Source organism: Pelophylax lessonae, assembly GCF_965119305.1.
Source record: "Pelophylax lessonae genome assembly, chromosome: 3".
Lineage (NCBI taxonomy): Eukaryota > Metazoa > Chordata > Amphibia > Anura > Ranidae > Pelophylax > Pelophylax lessonae.
Genome location: NC_138770.1, coordinates 477631209 through 477650035, shown reverse-complemented (window position 1 = coordinate 477650035; position 18827 = coordinate 477631209). Strand labels below are relative to the sequence as shown.

The window sequence follows — 18827 nt, the reverse complement described above, 5'->3', positions numbered from 1 at the left end:
CTGCGGGAACTTCTTCGCAGGATAGAGGTGGAGGGAATTCCAGTTATTCTGGAAATTCCGGACTGACCTCGTCGAGCCTGGTACGCCGACTTGGGGAGGCTAGTCGCGGACGCTCCTTGGAGACTTCCTCTCAGGGAGGATTTGCGGTCTCAGGGACCGATCTTCCATCTTGCTTTACAGTCGCTGGCTTAATGGCCTGGCCATTGAGACCCAGGTACTGAAGGACAAGGGAGTGTCAGCTTCAGTTATTCCTACCTCCAGTTAAAGCAAGGAAAGCGACTTCCAGCACATGGAAGTCTTATATTGCATGGTGTAAATCTATTGGATTTCCCCCACATACCTATTCGGTGACCCGAATTTTGGTCTGTCTGCAACAAGGGGTTGAGCAGAAACTATCCTTAAGCACGATCAAGGGTCAGGTTTTCGGCGTTAGCAAGCTTCTTTCAAGAAACCTTTGGCTAATCATTCCTTGGTGCGGAATTTCATCCAGGGGGTGCGACATCTGGCTCCGCCAGTGCGCGCACCCTTACCGCCTGAGATCTTAATTTAGTGTGGTCGGTTCTTCAGAAACTTCTCTTTGAAGATATTAGGGAGATTCCCTTGCTTACATTATCCCAGAAGGTGGCCTTCTTGGTGGCCATTACTTCTGCACGCAGGGTGTCAGAACTGGCCGCATTATCTTGTCGTTCCCCATATCTGGTGGTTCATAGGGATAAGGTGGTTCTTCTTCCGAATCCATCCTTCCTTCCTAAAGTGGTTTTCAGAGTTTTTCATCTGAATAAAAGTATTGTGTTACCTTCCCCGTGTCCTAAGACTAGCCATCCTTGGGAGTTTGCATTACACTCCTTGGATGGGGTTCAGAAGGATACACTTGACTACTACGAACTTGTTTTCGTAAGACGGGCTCACTTTTTGTGATCACGGATAGCCCTTGAAGGGGGTTGCCTGTGTCTGCCGCGACCATATCTACATGGATCAGTCAGACGGTGGTACAGGCTTATTCTATTAAGGGTCATAATCCTCCGTTCCCTGTTAGGGCGCACTTCACTCGAGCGCTCAGTACTTCCTGGGCCTATCGCCATCAGGCGTCAGTGGTCCAGGTATGTAAGGCGGCCACCTGGTCGTCGGTACATACCTTTACAAAATTTTATAAGATTGATGTGATGGCATCGGCGGATGCCTCATTTGGCCGCAAGGTTTTGCAGGCCGCAATTTGAGGAGACCGGTGGTCTACCTCGGGGGTTTTTTTCTGTTGAAAAATTTCTGTTGAGTCTCATCATTGAGGATGAGCATTGTAAACTTCTAGTTGGCACCGGTTGGGCCTTCTAGATTGGATTTGATTTCCATTTTCCCACCCCTCATTTGTGGTACTGCTTTGGGACGTCCCGAGGGTGTTGAATCACCGAGGACTACGTCCGTCAATGAGCGATAGAGAAAAATAGATTTTTGTAAAATCTTACCGTAAAATCCTTTTCTCTTAGCTCATTGACAGACGTAGTACCCGCTCCTCTGTTTTTGAGTTGGGTTGGGTTAAATTCTCTAAACACTGCCTTGTGACATAACTGATTTGCTAGAGCAGGAAGTGAGAGGATATACCCTCTGGCACTGCCCCTAGGGTGTGGCCAGAACGTTTTCTTTCCTGTCTAGTCCTACTCCTGTAGAGGGCAGCATAACCCGAGGGTGTTGAATCACCGAGGACTACGTCTGTCAATGAGCTAAGAGAAAAGGATTTTACGGTAAGATTTTACAAAAATCCATTTATTACAGAGCATACAAGACAAAACAATTACAGATAATACGTTACATATTCATCCTCGGGATTCGATATCTTTCAGCTGGTCTCAAGCACACAGGAAGGAGAAAGAGTAGCCCAAGAGCCATGATGGCCCACAGCCAAGAGCCAGCAGCCAAGAGACAGAATTCTAGCTGGCAATTCTCATTTAAAGCCCACTCAGACACCACCCACACATAAACACCCACTGTCTTCTTGTCCAATGACAGTTCATAAGATGCCCCCTTCCTACTCAACAGGAAGTATCTCATCGAACCAGGAAGCATGTTATATTCTTCCACTAGGGGCTGTTTTAATGTTTTAATCACTGTTTTTGACCTGGGTCATCTTTATTCACCGCTGGCCTTTGATGTTGGAATAACCTCCCAGGAGATCTTAGCCGAGGCTCCTCTACACCCATACCTCACAATAGGAGGTTTATGCGAGAACATCCTGTGAGAATAAGAATTCCCATTTATGACTCCTTGTCAGGAATGTCCTGTTGGGCACTTTGCATTCCAGACCAGGGTCAGGTTCAATCATCCAGAAGCATCTGATATCAGAACACGTAAAAAGACATGTTGCCTCCAACAATCTGATACTCATGATGTGTCTTTATTATCTGTAATGCAAGAAATGTCCAGAAAAATGGACAAGGTTATTGCAGCAGCATTTTCCAAGAAACACCCTCGCTCCTCGCCTGTCTCCTCTCGGCCCTCAGATTCTGAGGCTGACATGGTTGCTAGCGACGCGGACCCTCATCTGGAGGATGTGTCCCCGCATTCAGATGTTTCTGACGCGGAATAGGATGCTTCTACATCCACCTTAGCACAGGAAAAGGCGATGGTGGATGCTCTAATATCCTCGGTGAGGGACACCCTTAAACTCACGGATGCGATTTCTAAGTCGCAAGGGAACTCGGTTTCCTTTGGATCCCTCAGAGCAAAAAAATCTGTGAGGTTTTTTCCCTGGCCAGAGGTTTTATCCACCTTAGTGAAAGAACAGTGTCGGTGACCTAATCGCACGCCTGCGATTCCCAAACGCTTGGCTAGACGCTATCCGTTTGAGGAAGGGATCTTACGCAAATGGACAGTTCCTCCTCAGGTGGACACCCAGATATGTGGTATTCACAAGTCCACGGTTTTACCACTGGCGGGATCCTCTGTCTGTTCCGGCTGATAGACGTATTGAGGTCTTATCTCGCCACCTGTATACGGTGGTGGGATCTATTCTCAGGCCTGCCCTTGTTACCATTCTGGTTTCTCAGAATATGTTTGAATGGTTGAAGGCCCTGAGAGAGGCACTGACGGTAAGTCGGTTGCCGTCAGCTACGCTGGAACTCACTGACCAATTATCACAGACTCTGCAATTCGTATGCGATGCTAACCTGGATGGTCTCCTGCTTGCGGCCAGAGCATTGGTGGTTAGCGTGCTTATCAGACGTGTGGTATGGTTAAAGTCTTGGTCGGCCAACCAGGCTTCTAAAAAGCTGTTGGCTGATCTCCCATTTCAGGGTTATCTCCTTTTTGGTTCCTCTTTGGATGAATTGATGAAGACTGTTACCAGGCTAAGCGCACGCTCCTTCCCCATTTAACTAAAAACAAGGACCCTTTGCGTAAGCGAGGCCCTTCATTACTGCCCAGAAGCGTCTTTTTCATGTGACTGGGTCGCAGCAAACCAAACAAGGTTCCGGTGGTAGAGGAACCGGGAAACGGTGGGCTGGGAAGCCGAAACCTTCAGGCTCCAGCGACCCCAAACAGACCCCTTCTGCCTGAAGGGATGCCCCTGCCCGCTTTAGGGGTGGGGGGACGTCTCCGTTTCTTTGCGGATTGCAGGACCTCTCTGTTGCACGACAGGTGTGTTCACGAGGGGATTCAGTCCGGGTACAAGATAGTTTCGTTCCCGTCCTCCGGACAGATTTTTTCCTTCCAATCTTCACCTGTCCTCAGACTGTCTTGCCGGGTTGCAGGATGCAGTTCAGGATTTGCTGTCACAAGGTGTGATTGTCCCAGTTCCTCATCCGGAACGCTTTCGAGGTTTTTATTTGAACCTGTTTACCATTCCCCAGAAGGAAGGCAAATTGCGTCCAATCCTGACCTCAAACTGTTGAACCGTTTTGTGTGCATCCAGAAGTTTTGCATGGAGTCCCTGCGTTCAGTGGTGGCGCTGTTGCATCAGGAGGACCTGTTGGCCTTGATCAACATCAAGGATGCCTATCTCCATGTTCCCATTTGTCAGGCCCATCAACGGTTTCTCCGTTTCGCGGTGGGCCAGGACTATTTTCAATTTGTAGCATTGCCGTTTGGGCTTGCTTCTGCTCCCAGGGTCTTCACCAAGGTGCTAGCCCCTATACTGGCTCTACTCCGGCAGAGAGGCATAGCCATTCTGGGTTATCTGGACGATCTCCTGCTCCGAGCAGACTCTTCTGTGCAGTTGGAATGGAATCTGGAGGTGACCATTCAATCTCTACAGCAGTTCAGTTGGAATCTCAACCTTCAGAAATCTGCACTGGTTCCAACGACCAGATTGAAGTACATAGGCATGATCCTGGACTCGGTTGCGGCGGAGGGGTTTCTCCCTTCGGCTAAGTTGCAGGAGGCGCTTATGTCTCTGTTGGCTTGCGATCTGGTGTCTCTCCGGTTGTCTATGCATGTGCTGGGCCTGATGGTGTCCTCTTTCGAGGCCCTGCCTTATGTTCAGGCCAACACGAGACTTCTCCAACAGGAGATCCTTGTCAAATGTGACAAGGACCCCGCATCCCTGGACAGTCTGATTCGCCTGAGTCAAATTTCCAGGGGCTCCCTGCATTGGTGGCTCAACTACCTAACCCGTCGTTCCTGCCTAAGGTTGTTTCTGATTTTCATCTGAATGAAGACATAGTGCTCCCGTCACTCTGTCCGAAACTTTCCCATCCCAAGGAAATTGCCTTGCATTACTTGGATGTGGTTCAGGCAATACGAGTGTATCTGGAGGTTACTGAGTCCTTTCGTCAGTCGGAATCTCTGTTTGTGAATACGGATGGACCCCGGAAGGGACAGGCTGCGTCTGCGGCGACCATCTCTCGATGGATCAGACAGATGGTGGTGAGGGCGTATTCTCTTAAGGGTAAGGTTCCGCCTTTCCCTGTCACTTCTCACTCTACGCGGGCGTTGAGTGCCTCCTGGGCCTTTCGCCATCAAGCGTCGGTGCTGCAGGTTTGCAAGGTGGCCACTTGGTCGTCAGTACACACATTCACCATATTTTACAGAGTGGATGTGCTGGCATCTGCAGATGTATCCTTTAGCCGCAAGGTTTTGTAGGCTGCCGTGTAAGGAGCACTCTGTTTTTCTCTCCACCTTTGTGGTTTTTGTGGCATTTGAGCCACACCTTTGTGGTTTTTGTGGCATTTGAGCCACAGTTGTTACTTGTTGGGCTTCATGTTTTGTTGGCTATGTTAGCCGTGGGAATTGCATTCCTTTGGGTTTGTGTTTTTCTTTTCCCACCCCTCAGTGGTTACTGGTTTGGACGTCCCATCCGTCCATGATTAAATCAGCAGCTAGGTTTAATTTAATTTATTCATAAATGATCTAGAGGAGGGGATATCGAGTAAAATCTCAGTATTTGCGGATGATACTAAACTAAGCAGGCCAATATCTTCTGGGCAAGATGTGGAAACCTTACAAGCGGACCTGAACAAAATAATGGGGTGGGCAACTACATGGCAGATGAGGTTTAATGTTGAAAAATGTAAAGTAATGCACCTGGGTGCCAGAAACCAGAAAGCAAGCTACTCACTAGGGGGGGAACCTCTGGGTGAGTCTAGGATGGAAAAGGACCTGAGGGTACTGGTAGACAATCTTTATGTTCCACTCCAGATAGGTCCTGCATCCGAAGCAGAAAAGGCAGAGACTTGTGAGGTACAAACCTGCTGATCAGCCTCTTGATCTAAGATATCTGCATCACTTCTAATGGAGTGGAGGTAAAACGCGCTGCAAGCCTGGCATTAGGCAGGAAGATCTTGCAGGCAGTGGTCCCACCCTAAGATAGGCCTGTGGTTACTTTATTATCCTCTCATGTGTTGCCGCCCTGGAAGGTGAGAGGAGAAAACCGTCCCTTAGACTTACCGGTAACAGTGTTTCTACAAACCTTCCAGGACGGCAGGCCTACTTCCCGCCCTGTTAAAAAGGTGAGGAAAGAATGTAAACAATAGGTGGTAAGTACCTAAGTGATTATACATCCCTTGTGAATCGATTGGAGAACTACTTTTTTACCAACTGAGGGACAAGGGGAAGGGTGGGGCCTTTAAATAGCTGGGAAATTATTGTGTTTCCTGTAGGGTGGAGCCTCTCATCTCTCGTGTGTTGCTGCCCTGGCAGGTTAGTAGAAACACTGTTATCGGTAAGTCTAATGGACAGTTTTCATTTTCTTTCCACATTTTCCAAAAACTTGTGGAAAATAATGACATGTTTAAAAGGCTCCTAATGCCTCCTAGATTATGTGTTGGTGTTTTGCTTTCCAAAATGGGGTCATTTTGTGGGCATTTTCATTGTCCTAGTGCTCCAGGGCCCTCAAAAGTGTGATAGGTAGTCAGGAAATTATATGTGTAATTTATGCACCTAGAACGCCTGGAGGTGCTACTTTGATGTCGGGCCTCTGTATAAGTCTCACATGTGGTATCGCCATACTCAGGAGGAGTAGCGGAATGTATTTTGGGGTGTAGTTTCAAGTATGCCTATACAGTGTGTAAGAGATAACTTGTTTTAATTTTGTGAAAAACATAAATCAAAAATCTTCTTCATTTTGCAAAGCACTTTGGGGAAAAATTTCAACTTCAAAACACTCGCCATGCCTCTTGCTAACTACCTTGGAATGTCTACTTTTCAAAAAGGGGTCATTTGAGGGGTATTTGTACTTTCCCGGCTTGTTAGTGTCTCAAGAAATGAGATCGGCCTGCAGTACATCAGGTTTGATCAATTTTTAATGATTGACACCATAGCGCGTAGACTCTATAACCTTCACAAAGACCAAATAATTTATACTTATTTGGGGGTTTTTTTACCAAAGATATGTAGCAATATAACTTTTGGCCAAAGTTTATGAAGAAAAATTACTAAATTTGCAAAATTTTAAAGCTGAAACAAAGACAAATGCATTTTTGTCAAGTCGTCTTCCAGGGCAGTATCTGAGAGATAGGGCTCCTCCAACCTGTAAACCGGAAATGCAATGTCCACTATTATAAAAAGATTGCACATACCTGCCTGCCACAGTTCTTGTGTTTCCTCCCGACCAACAGGATCCGCACACCTCCAGTCCCTGTGTTAGTTGCAGGGGACTTCCTTCGGTCGTCTAAAGTTGCCTCTGAGGGGGTCAGACAACTCAGACCAGGGCCTCCAGGGACCCACACATTGATCCCATGTGCCTGAGGTTTCGCTCCCATTAGGGGGTAAACAACTCACTGGTCGCAGCACACTATCCTCCTTCCTTGATGAAAGACTAGCGGAAGATCCGCTCATAAAACGTTTCCTTTTGTCGGTAAAAAAAGTAAAAACCAACAAGTTATAGGAAATTGCCCTCGTGGGATCGATCCACAGTACTAAAGGGGGCTCCTCTCTACTCCTTTTGAAGGGGGTTCCTCTCTACTCCTTTTGAGTCTGTGGACAAATGCTTGTACAAAACACTAACTAAAATTGTGGTATTGGTATCGCGGATGTCCGCAAGAAGAATCAGCGAGGTTCAGGCACTATCAATCTTGGAACCATACTGTACGATCCTATTAGACAAAGTAATCCTATCGCCTGACCCAGCCTTTCTACCAAAAGTCCCCTCAACGTTCTATAGGTCACAGAGCATAATTTTACCTTCCCTCCCAGCTAATCTTCATAGCAGCAAAATGGAAACTTATTCCAAATTAGACATCAGGAGAATCCAGATAGCTTATCTAGAAAGGGCCAAAGACTGGCCCAAGACTTCATCCCTCTTCTAACCTCAGAAAAAAAAAAAAAGAGGTCATCAAGCTACGAAATTGATTAAAATGGGCATTGCACTGGCATAACAGTCCCAAAGTCTTTGTCTGCCTGAGGGTATCACAGCCCATTTTACCAGAGCTTAGGCCTTCTCCTTTGCAGAAAAAGCAGGGGCTAAGCTGGAGCAGATCTGCATGACAGCGCAATGGTCGAGCTTTAAGACCTTTCTAATGGCACTTTTCCACTGCAAGTACCGGCTTGGCCCGGTTTGCTTTTCCATTGCTGGTACTGCATGGTACGGTGTTTGATCGGTTCGGTACGGTACGGTATGGTTTGCTTTTCCACTAAAGTAGTACTAAAGTTAAGTGGGTGGGATAACAACGGGGTGGGTGGGATTCTCTGACCAATCAGTGGCTAGTAGTGACTGCATGCAAAGGATTGTGGGATATGGTACCGCGTATGGTACCTCTTGGAACCACAATTGAGGTGGTACCGTACCAAACCGTTCCTACACCATACCATGCGGTACCAGCAGTGGAAAAGCACAAAAGCGAGCCGAACCGTTCTGTTTCATGCAGTGGAAAAGCGCCATAAGGTACTATCGCATTAATTGCCTGTCCAGACAAGATCAAACTTTCGGTAGGAAAAGTTCTCCAGGACTAGTAAGTAGTCCTTGCTATATCCTCTCAGATGCTGCCCTGGAAGACGACTTGAGAAGAACAGAGTTGGGTACCTGGTAACTCTTTTTCTAAAAAGTCTTCCAGGGCAGCACTTGTTTCCTCCTTAAAAAGAAAAGAAAAAGGGGGAGGGGGGAAGGGAAATTATTTGGGTTCATTGAAGAGGCATTATATTCACCTGTTGTTCCTTCAGTACTTTTATATTACTGGGGCAGGCAGGTATGTGCAATCTTTTTATATTGGTGGACATTGTGTTTCCAGTTTACAGGTGGGAGGAGCCCTATCTCTCAGATGCTGCCCTGGAAGACTTCCTAAAAAATTAGTTACCAGGTATCTAACTCTGTTTTTCGCCCAAAATGTTCAATCTTTTTTCATTTATAGCGCAACAAAATGAAAAAAACCCAGTGATGATTAAATACCACCAAATGAAAGCTATATTTGTGTGGAAAAAAAGGACAAAAGTTTCATATGGGTACAGTGTTGCATGATTATCATTCAAAATGTGAGCGCACTGAAAGCTGAAAATTGGTCTGGTTAGGAAGGGGGTATAAGTGCTTGATATTTTGACTGTTGATGCAGATACTGCTGGCCAGGAATCCTAATCCAGCAATTAGCTTCCCTGCACAGATTCATACAAGAAAGCCTTACTTTGAGTCCACTCAAGGTTGTCATTTTTAACTGAAGCCCTGATAAAGGGGAAGTTCCTTTGACCTCCAAAACACACTGGCTGTCTTTTAACACAACAATAATTACATTTGGACTCTTATCTTGTAGTCTGGCACTCCTTCCATGTATGCAGGTTATGTAATCGGAATATCTTCCTTCTGTTTTTTTTTTTTTTTTTTTACTCTTTATTCTTTAAAACTTTGCTTCTTTTTGAGTCCCCAAAAATGTGTAATGCACATGCTTAACAGTGTGTGCATATAGTACATTAAGGCCATGCCACTGTTTTAGAAGTGGTGCCCTTAGTCTGTATGTAATGCTTACAAAGGCACATTTTTTTATTGTTTATTTATACCATTCTAGAGAGAAATGCAGAAGTTGTATTGCATACCTTTAATTTCCTGGGTTTATTTTTTTCAATAAAATCGGGGGAGGGGGTGGGGTTTCACATTATCGCATGCGTGAAAGTGATCAGCGGCTTTATAGTCGTCCAAACCACTGCCACAGAAAAGCCAATGCGGAAGAAATGCCACATGCATTGCTGGCGTCAAAAAAGGTTAGTACTTTGTGAGTTGACCTAAAACAAGCATACAAATGAGAAAGTTATAAATTCAATTTTTTAAGTGTCTCTTAAATTAAGTAAGTTCATTACTTTAAAAATTGAATGTTATACATTTGGTTATTTATTTTTTTTTTTTTTTAAGAAATTGCAGACCAGGAACATTTTCTTCTTCACCAAGAAACCTTGCCTCCCCAGATTCTGGAGGATAAAAAATTGGAATTAAACATGGCGGCTGTGCTGACTCCATTGGAATTAATCAAGGTATGTTAAAGTTGGCCCTTTGCACAGATTAACTACAAAATGACTAGGGATTTCCCCCTTAGAACACATGTACACTGGACACCCAGCTCCTATGCATTCACTACTCATTTTGTGTGCCTAAGAGGCACAGGTGCAAAGTCCTGCCCAACAGCTTGTCAAAGTCCAACAGGCTGAAATACACTGCAGCAGGATGGGTTTGGCACTCACATTTAGGGCTCTGAGTTCAAGGACATGAGCCCAAAACACAGAATACCTGGCACTGAGCATGCAGAACACTGTATATATGCAGTGTGCATGTGGCCTTAAAACTGAACTCCAAGCAGATACAAAAGACTTAAATTATTGCAGCTCTCTGTTTATTAATTCATTCTTTTTGTGCTTTGTTTTTTTATGCAAGCAGTATAAGCACCTGGATTTAACTTGGTATCACTCTCTTGCAGTCCCAGTACAGTAGAGCTCAGGCTGGGAGAAAGGAAGCAACATAAGGACCAGTTATTAGTGCTTAGTGGAGGGAAGAGCAAAGATGACATCTTTCTGCATCTTCTCCTTTCACTGTCCAGTCATTTGCTGGTGGAGGGACAGTGGTGTTGATCTGTAGCAGAGAAAACTTAGGCCCTGACAGGAAGCAGAAATACAAATCCTTTGTCAAGGAAGACCACTCCCTTTCATGAGTTTAAAGTGATTGTAAAGGCAGAAGGATTTTTATCTTAATGCAGTCTATGCATTAAAATAACCTGTGTGCAGCCCCCCCATAACTTACCTGAGCTCATCTCTGTCCAGCAATGTTGCAGGAAAGACTCAGTTGCCCTGGACTCTCATCCTTAATGGCTGAGACAGCAGCGGAGCGCCATTGGCTCTCGCTGTTTAAGTCAGTGAGCCATAGAAGAGAGAGAGGAGGCGGGGCCTAGCCATGTCTCCATGTCTGATTGGACACATGGAGCTGTGGCTCGGGTGCCCCATAGCAAGTTGCTTGCTGTGGGGGCACTTGTCATGGGGGAGGGGCCAGGAGAGCCGAAGAGGGACCTGAGAAGGGGAGAATCTGGGCTGAACTATGCAATACCACTGCACAGAGCAGGTAAGTATAACATGTTTGGTTTTCTTTATTATCACTTTAAACTGTGCATTTTCCTGTCTGTCAATCTATTTTGTTCAGGAACACGTGAGTTTCACTCAAGTGCCTATAGCTTTTATAGTCTATGCTGATATTTTATGTGTAAAAGTTAATTTCCCTCTGTGCTCATTGGGGAACATAGTAGACCATTATGCATATCCCCCTTCCTCTAGGAGGTTTGACGCAGATGAAGGCTTAATTAATTCTCTGTGTTATGACTTATGTGGGATTTAACTTCATGTGTAGAGCTTTATAGGCTTGATTCACCATTTTTGTAAGCACTTTAATGTCTTTCCTTTTTTAATCAAAATTATTCTGTATAGCAGATTTTTCCTTTTGATGGGGTTTTAGCATCATTTCAGTACAACAGAAGGTTTTCAGCTTCCTGGCTATGTTGGTCTGCTCAGACCCACAGTCTGTTCACCATATAATCACCCAGCTCAGTGTGTTCACCACATGATCACCCAGCATCCTGGCTCCTGAATCTCCCAGCTTGGGCTATGAAGGCTCTCTGCCTGTTTAAATGCCATCTTTCCCAAATCATCTAGGACAGCACATTAGAGAGACACTGGGGTTGATTTACTAATGGCAAAAATAGACACTGCACTTTGCAAAGTGCAGCTGCAGTCTGCAAGTGCAGTTGCTCCTGAGCTTAGTGAATGCACAAAAGCTCTGCTGACTTTCATCATCCAATCACATGCAAGCAAAAATGTTGTTTCTCTATTGTTCATCGGCAGACGCAGCTCCTTATCTTCATGACTCATAGGGTTATGCTCCTCCTTCTAGGAATAGGCACTAGGCAGGAAAAAAACGTAACCACGCCTATAGGGGCTGTCCCTGCAGGCATAACCCCTCAGACTCTGCTATCATCAAACAATTTGTTCTGCCTAGTGTTAGAAATAGGACCTAGCTCCCTGCTGGGACTTCAGTCTTAGCTGTAACAGGGAAAGTTTGTGATTTATTTTTTTTTTTTTTTAACTAGTTAGTTGCTGAGGACCAAGATCCAGAGGAACTACAAGCAACAGCCAGCTACAGTTTCGCACTCGATAATCTAGATCCTTAAGGTCTCCCAGCCTGGCCAGCGAGCGTGAGCAGGTTATTGTCCAGAACTAGGCCTCACCATGACAGTGCCCCGATGGATGGGGACGAGCCTGCTAGTGGACAGTCTCGCTGGGACGCATCGACCTGGAATGCCTTGAGTCACAGCTTCCCCTTGGCTGACAGCACCCCCATCCCAGGTGGGAGGTTATCTGTTTCAGAGTGGCGCCCACCTGGTACCGTGGTATGGTGAGTAAAATTGTCCCCCCAAACACCCTTGGCGGTCGCGGGATGGGCGTGGGACCGTTCCTGGAATAGTCAGACCTTAGGAGCTCCCTCATTTCCATGGTACCCCGGAAGACTAATCTGGTGTACATCTTGGCATTCCCCTACCCGAATTTAAACCCCTCCATCGACAGGGTCTTCGGATTCTGAGACAGATATGGTCACCCCAGATGCAGACCACCTTGAGGGGTCAGTGTCTAAACATTCTGTCGGTGAAGTGGACCTGTCCTCATCAGCCGCTGCGCGGGAACGCACAATGATGAAAGCCCTGATAATTTCTGTGCGGGGAAACCCTAAAATTGACTCATGAACCTACAGCGTCAGATACGCAGGCGTCTTTTGGCTCCCGCAAATCCTGTAAATCGGGCAAGGTATTCCCTTGTCCAGAATTGTTTCATACTATTGTGGATTAACAATAGTGACACAATAAGCACATGTTGGTGGTGCCTTAGCGTTTTGCACGCCGTTATCCTTTTGGGGAGGCGTTGACCAATAGGTAGACTGTACCACCGAAAGTGGATTATCCAGTGGCCAGGTTGAATAAAGCAACCCTGGTACCGGTGGAAGAGTCTCCAACCTTTCCGGATCCCATGGATAGACGAGTGGAATCCTTGTCCCGCCATTTACATGTGGTAGCCGGTCACATGTTAAAGGCTACCTTTTGTGAGTTACTGAAAAGTAACTTGGAAACGGACGGCTTCCCCCTGCGGTACTTGAACTAATAGACCAGTTGACCCAAGCCCTGGTGTTCATGTGTGATACGTCCCTGGACTCAGCTTTGTTGGTGGCCAGGACGTCCGCAGTGGGGATTACTATTAGGTGCATGGTATGCCTAAAATGCTGGTTGGCTGACAAGGCTTCTAAGAAGGCTGTGACTGATCTTCCTTTTAGAGGGGTGAGGCTGTTTGGATCCTCCCTGGATGAGTTGATCAAAGGTGTCATGGGGGGTAAGAGCACTAATCTGCCCCAAGCCTCTAAGGGCAAGGCGCCGTGTACTAGGCGGGGGCCTTCCTTTACTGCTCACAAACATGTTTTTCGTGCCTCCGGGTCACCAGAAAAAGGTAAACCGTTTAGGTCTTCTGGGAGGTTCCAAGAAGCCATGGTCTGAAAATCTAAGTCCGGCCAATCTGGACCTGCAGACAAGTCCTCAGCTGCATGAAGGGGCACCCTCACCCGAGTCTGGGGTGGGGGGATGTCTTTGATTCTTTCAGGAACCCTGGACCTCCTTGATTAAGGAAAATGGGTTCACAAACTGATCCAATAAGGCTACAAGATTGAACTCCGGTCTCGTCCATCAGACAGGTTCTTCCCGTCCAATCTTCAATTATCCCAGGTCGAGTTAAGGGACTTGCGAGGGGCAGTACACAACTTGCTATTGCAAGGAGTGATTGTGCCGGTTCCCGCTCAGGAATGTTTTCAGGGGTTTTATTCAAACCTATTCACCGTGCCCAGAAAAGAAGGCAAGGTGCATCCCATCCTGGATCTCAAGGCCCTGAACCGCTTCGTGCGGGTACAGAGGTTTCGGATGGAGTCCATCCGCATGGTAGCAGCGTCTCTGCATCAGGGGGATTTCTTAGCCTCAATCGATATCAAGGATGCATTTCTACACATCCTTATCTACGCTGGACACCAACAGTCTCTTAGCTTTGCCGTAGCAGAGGAGATTATCATTTTGTGGCGTTACCCTTTGATCTTGCCTCCAGTGTTTACCAAGGTACTAGCACCAGTATTAGCACTGCTTCGCTGGTGGGGAATTACGGTACTGGGGTACCTGGACGATCTCCTGTTGAGAGCGGACTCTTATTCAGCCTTGTTGGGGGATCTGACGATCATGGTCAGAACTCTGCAGGAGTTCGGTTGGAACATCAAATTCAAGAAATCCGTGCTGACTCCGGTTCTGAGACTTGATTATCTAGGCCTGACTCTGGATTCAGCCTTGGCGAGGGTTTTCCTTCCCCCGGACAAGTTGCAAAAGTTGCGGCGGGCGATTCAGTTGTTGTTGGACAACAATCTGTCCTCTCTACGAGTTTGCATGCGAGTCTGGACTCCGATGATATCGACCTTCGAGGCGGTTCCGTTTGCTCAGTCCCATACAAGGCCTTTGCAAAAGGAGATTCTTGTAAAATGGAACAAGTATCCAAAGTCCTTGGATTCTGTGAATCGGTTGAGCCACAACACAAAATCTGCTCTGTTGTGGTGGATTCAGTCTCCAGCACTGTCCCAGGGCAAGTTCTTCCTTCCGTTATTTTGAACGGTGGTAACAACGGACACCAGTCTGTCGCCTGGGACAGGGTGCTGGGGAAGCTCTGTGCCCAGGGTACCTGGACGATGGAAGAGTCAAAACTTACAATAAATGTTTTGGAGCTCAGAGAGATAAAGCTTTGTCTGAGTCATTGGCTGACTCGTCTGCAAGGTTGTCCAGTTCGGATTCAATCAGAAAACGCCACAGCTGTGGCTTACATCAATCACCAGGGGGGGCACCAAGAGTGCCAAGGAGGTGGCTGTGATTCTGGCCTGGGTGGAAAGCTTTGTTACAGCCCTTTCTGCTTTACACATTCCAGGTGTGGAAAACTGGCAGGCAGATTACCTGAGTCGTCAGGTGTTGGATCAAGGGGAGTGGTCCCTACACCTGGAGGTGTTCCGCCTCCTGTGTGTTCGGTGGGGGACTCCTGAGGTCGATCTGTTTGCCTCTCGCCAAAGGTTGAGATTCGTAGCCAGGAATTGAGATCCTCTGGCAGACGCCACAGACACACTGGTGGCTCCTTGGGGTCGGTATCGGCTGATTTAGACATTTCCCTCATTGAAACTCCTGCCAAGGCTTCTGCGCAGAATAGAGGTGGAAAACATTCCAGTCATTCTGGTGGCTCAAGACTGGGGTCAGTGTCCGATCTTCCATCCTGCTTTACAGTCGCTGGCTTTAACGACATGGCTGTTGAAAGGTGTTGAGAGACTGGGGTCTTTCTGACTCAGTGATTCCTACCCTTTTGAAGGCTAGGAAGTCGACTCCTAGGAAGATTTATTATCGTACGTGGAAATTGTACATTTCATGATGTGTGAATTGTTGCAGCTGCACCCTTGGTTGTTTTCTATAGCTAGGGTTTTGACCTTTTTACAAAAAGGGGTTGAGCAGCGCTTGGCGTTTTGTACTATCAAAGGCCAGATGTCAGCCTTGGCTGTTTATTTTAGTTGGCAACTAATAGCTTGATGCACACTTTCATCCAGGGGATACATCATCTGGCTCCTCCGTGGAGATCTCCGTTACCTCCATGGGAACTCAATCTGTTTTTTTCTGTTCTTCAAAAGCCTCCCTTTGAGAATATCAGGGAGATTTCTCTACTTTCCTTATTACAGAAGGTTGCTTTCTTAGTGGCTATTACTTCTGCTCGCAGAGTTTCTGAGTTGGCGGCGCTATCCTGTCTGCCTTATTTGGTGGCCCATAGGGATAAAGTTGTCCTCCAGCCAACTCAGTCTTTTCTCCCTAAGGTGGTGTCGGATTTAAACCTTAATGAAGACATTGTGTTGCCTTTCTTATGTCCTAAGCCTAAACATCCCAAGGAAATTGCCTTGCACTCTCTGGATGTGGTTTAGGCGATAAGGATGTATCTGACGGTTACTGAGTCCCTTTAGGAAATCGGACTCTCTCTTTGTCCTTACGGTCGGTCCTCACAAAGCTGCGTCCGCTGCGACCATTTAGAGATGGATCAGGCAGATGGTTGTTCAGTCTTATTCACTCAAGGGTCAGGCTCCTCCTCTCCCTGTGAAGGCTCATTCCACTAGAGCACTGAGTGCCTCTTGGGCTTTTCGCCATCAGGCCTCAGTCATACAGGTTTGTAAGGCAGCGACTTGGTTGCCTGTGCACGCCTTTACCCAAGTTTTACAAGGTGGATTTGTTGGCTTCTTCGGATGCCTCTTTTGGCCGCAAGGTTTTGCAGGCTGCTGTTTCATAAGAGAAAGTTTTTTCTTATTCTCTTAGGGGTCTTTTACCTGGGTGAGCTTCATGCTACCCAGTTGGCTAGGTTTAGCGTTCTGGTTGCGTTTTTCCCACCCCTCATGCCTATACTGCTTTGGGACGTCCCACACAGCTTATGAAGATGAGGATGTGTCTGTCAATGAACGATAGAGAAAATACAATTTTTGTAAGATCTTACCGTAAAAAATGTTTCTCTGATGTCCATTGACAGACGCAGCACCCGCTCCTCTGTGGGGGATTTTTTTTTTTTGTCTTCACTACTTAAGTAGTGAACTAAGTAGCAACTAAACTGAGGTGCTGGGCTGTGTCTGTAAGGGTTATGTCTGTAGGGACAGCCCCTTGGGCATGTATATGTAAAAACTTTGTACGAATGTACTGCCTAGACGACTACTGCAGGTGGCAGCATAACCCACACAGCTCATGAAGATGAGGCTGCGTCTGTCAATGGACATCAGAGAAAAAGATTTTACAGTAAGATCTTAAAAAAATCTTATTTTTAAATATACAGTAAGTAGTCTTTCTCTTCACGTTTTTGTTCTTCTTACCACCCCTTGTGTATGTGAATGTTGCCACCCTTTCCTGGTCCCTCCTAGATGAACTACAGAGCTTCCTGTAGACAGTCAGCTTTACGGGAATTGTAGTACTCCTAGAGCAGATCACCCCATGTCATATGTCAAATATTGAACAATCTTACTACTTTTTATGACACGAACGTGCAATTCTAATAAACACTGTACAGTTGTGTGTATGTCATTTAGTGTTTGTGAATACTTGGTCTGGTGACCAAAATACAGCGCTTGCTTAAATTTAAATATAATAAATACTACAATAGCAGGTAAAGTGCAATAGTGTGGGTTAAGTTATCACAAGTGAAAAATAAATATATAAATAGTTTTGAGTAAGAACGTGCATAAATCTTATAAATAGCAATTCATCATAATAAACAATAATTAATGATAAAACAATGATAGTATCCTTTCAAAAAATGTCCACAGTTCATATAAAGTGCTTCTGCTCAGACTTGATATATAAGACTCAGATGTTCCTTGTTCCAAATAGATAGTAAGGATGGGTCACTTACCAAATGATGTGGGTACTGAATGCCTTACGGCACCAGAACCAATCAGGCTTAATTAGCCCCCTGGGCTCAACTGATCTACTCGAGATATCCCCTGGGATGGCAACAATCCCTCAGGCTTCCGTGTTAGCGATCCGATTTGTATGTATAAGAAAGAAAAGAATGCTCCGGATAGTGCAGTATAAGGTTAAGTTTATTTACCCTAAGTAGGGTTATCAGCTTTAAAAAGTTTTCCAATCGTTTGCATTGGTGGTCAGCAGTACGGTGCGGGCTGCACGTCCTCTCGGAGCAGCTTCCCGGTTCCGGCTTGCGATCCAACCCAACGCGACGTGCCCTCGCTATGCGTTCCAAGCTAACGCGTTTCGTCACTCCCGGTGACGTCTTCAGAGCTCTGCAAACGATTGGAAAACTTTTTAAAGCTGATAACCCTACTTAGGGTAAATAAACTTAACCTTATACTGCACTATCCGGAGCATTCTTTTCTTTATTATACATACAAATCGGATCACAAGATATTCTCTAATTGCTGTAGTACCGAATTGCTGCTAACACTTAGACGCTTATCCTCAGCATTTAGTGTGTGAAAATAGTAAAAAATGAGTGTAGCGCTACTCTTAAATAGCTGATAAGGAATGGAACCTTATAAATATAGAATGTCAAAAACTGTGAAAGTGAAAACGTATTTCATAAACATCTTAGCATAATTCATCATCATATTAACATAAAGGGCAATCATGTAAACAATCTTTAAAGTGCATTGTGCAATCGTGCAATGTGAAGCTGAAAATACACTGTGCAAAACAAAATAATTAAAATCAAACCTATAAATTCCTTGAAACGGATGGTGTGTCACTTTATGTAGAAAAAAAATGTGTACTCTTAAATAAAATATAAAAAAAAAAATATAAGACAATAATCCATTGAAAAAAATGTATCCATTCACCAGTGCTGACAGCTGACATTTTTTTACTATTTTCACAAAAACTGGATTTTTGTAACAACTTACCGTAAAATCCTTTTCTCTGAAGTTCGACAGACGCACCTCCATCATCTTTTGACCAATGGGTTATGCTCCTCCTATCAGGAATAGGCACTAGGCAGGAAAAAAACTTAATCACGCCTATGGGGCTGTCCCTGCAGGCATAACGCCACACACCCTGCTATCAGCAATCAGTTTAGTTGCAAGCAGTGTTTAGAAGACAAAAAACCCATTCACTCAGAAGTAGAGGGGGCGGGTACTGCGTCTGTCGATGAACTTCAGAGAAAAGGATTTTACGGTAAGTTCTTACAAAAATCCAGTTTTCTCTATCGTTCGACAGACGCAGTGCCATCATCTTTAGACCAATGGGATGTCCCAAAGCAGTATAATCATGAGGGGTGGGAAAACAACGCAAGAAGACATAATTCCCAAAAAGGCTAAACCAAGCTCAACCAGGAAAAACTGGAGCTCACCTAGAAAACATACACCC

General features: G+C 45.7%; 1 protein-coding gene across 2 annotated transcripts in view; it reads left to right on the top strand.

The window, feature by feature from the left end:
* Positions 1-18827, top strand: part of NUP133 (nucleoporin 133) — an 899557-nt gene that overhangs the window by 802748 nt on the left and 77982 nt on the right. Inside the window, exon 21 of one of the 2 annotated variants that reach the window (XM_082249111.1) lies at positions 9767-9876. In XM_082249111.1, the coding sequence (XP_082105237.1) occupies positions 9767-9876 (110 nt within the window). Of the gene's footprint in view, positions 1-9757; positions 9877-18827 lie in introns of both variants that reach the window. The other variant, XM_082249110.1, reaches the window with a different exon arrangement.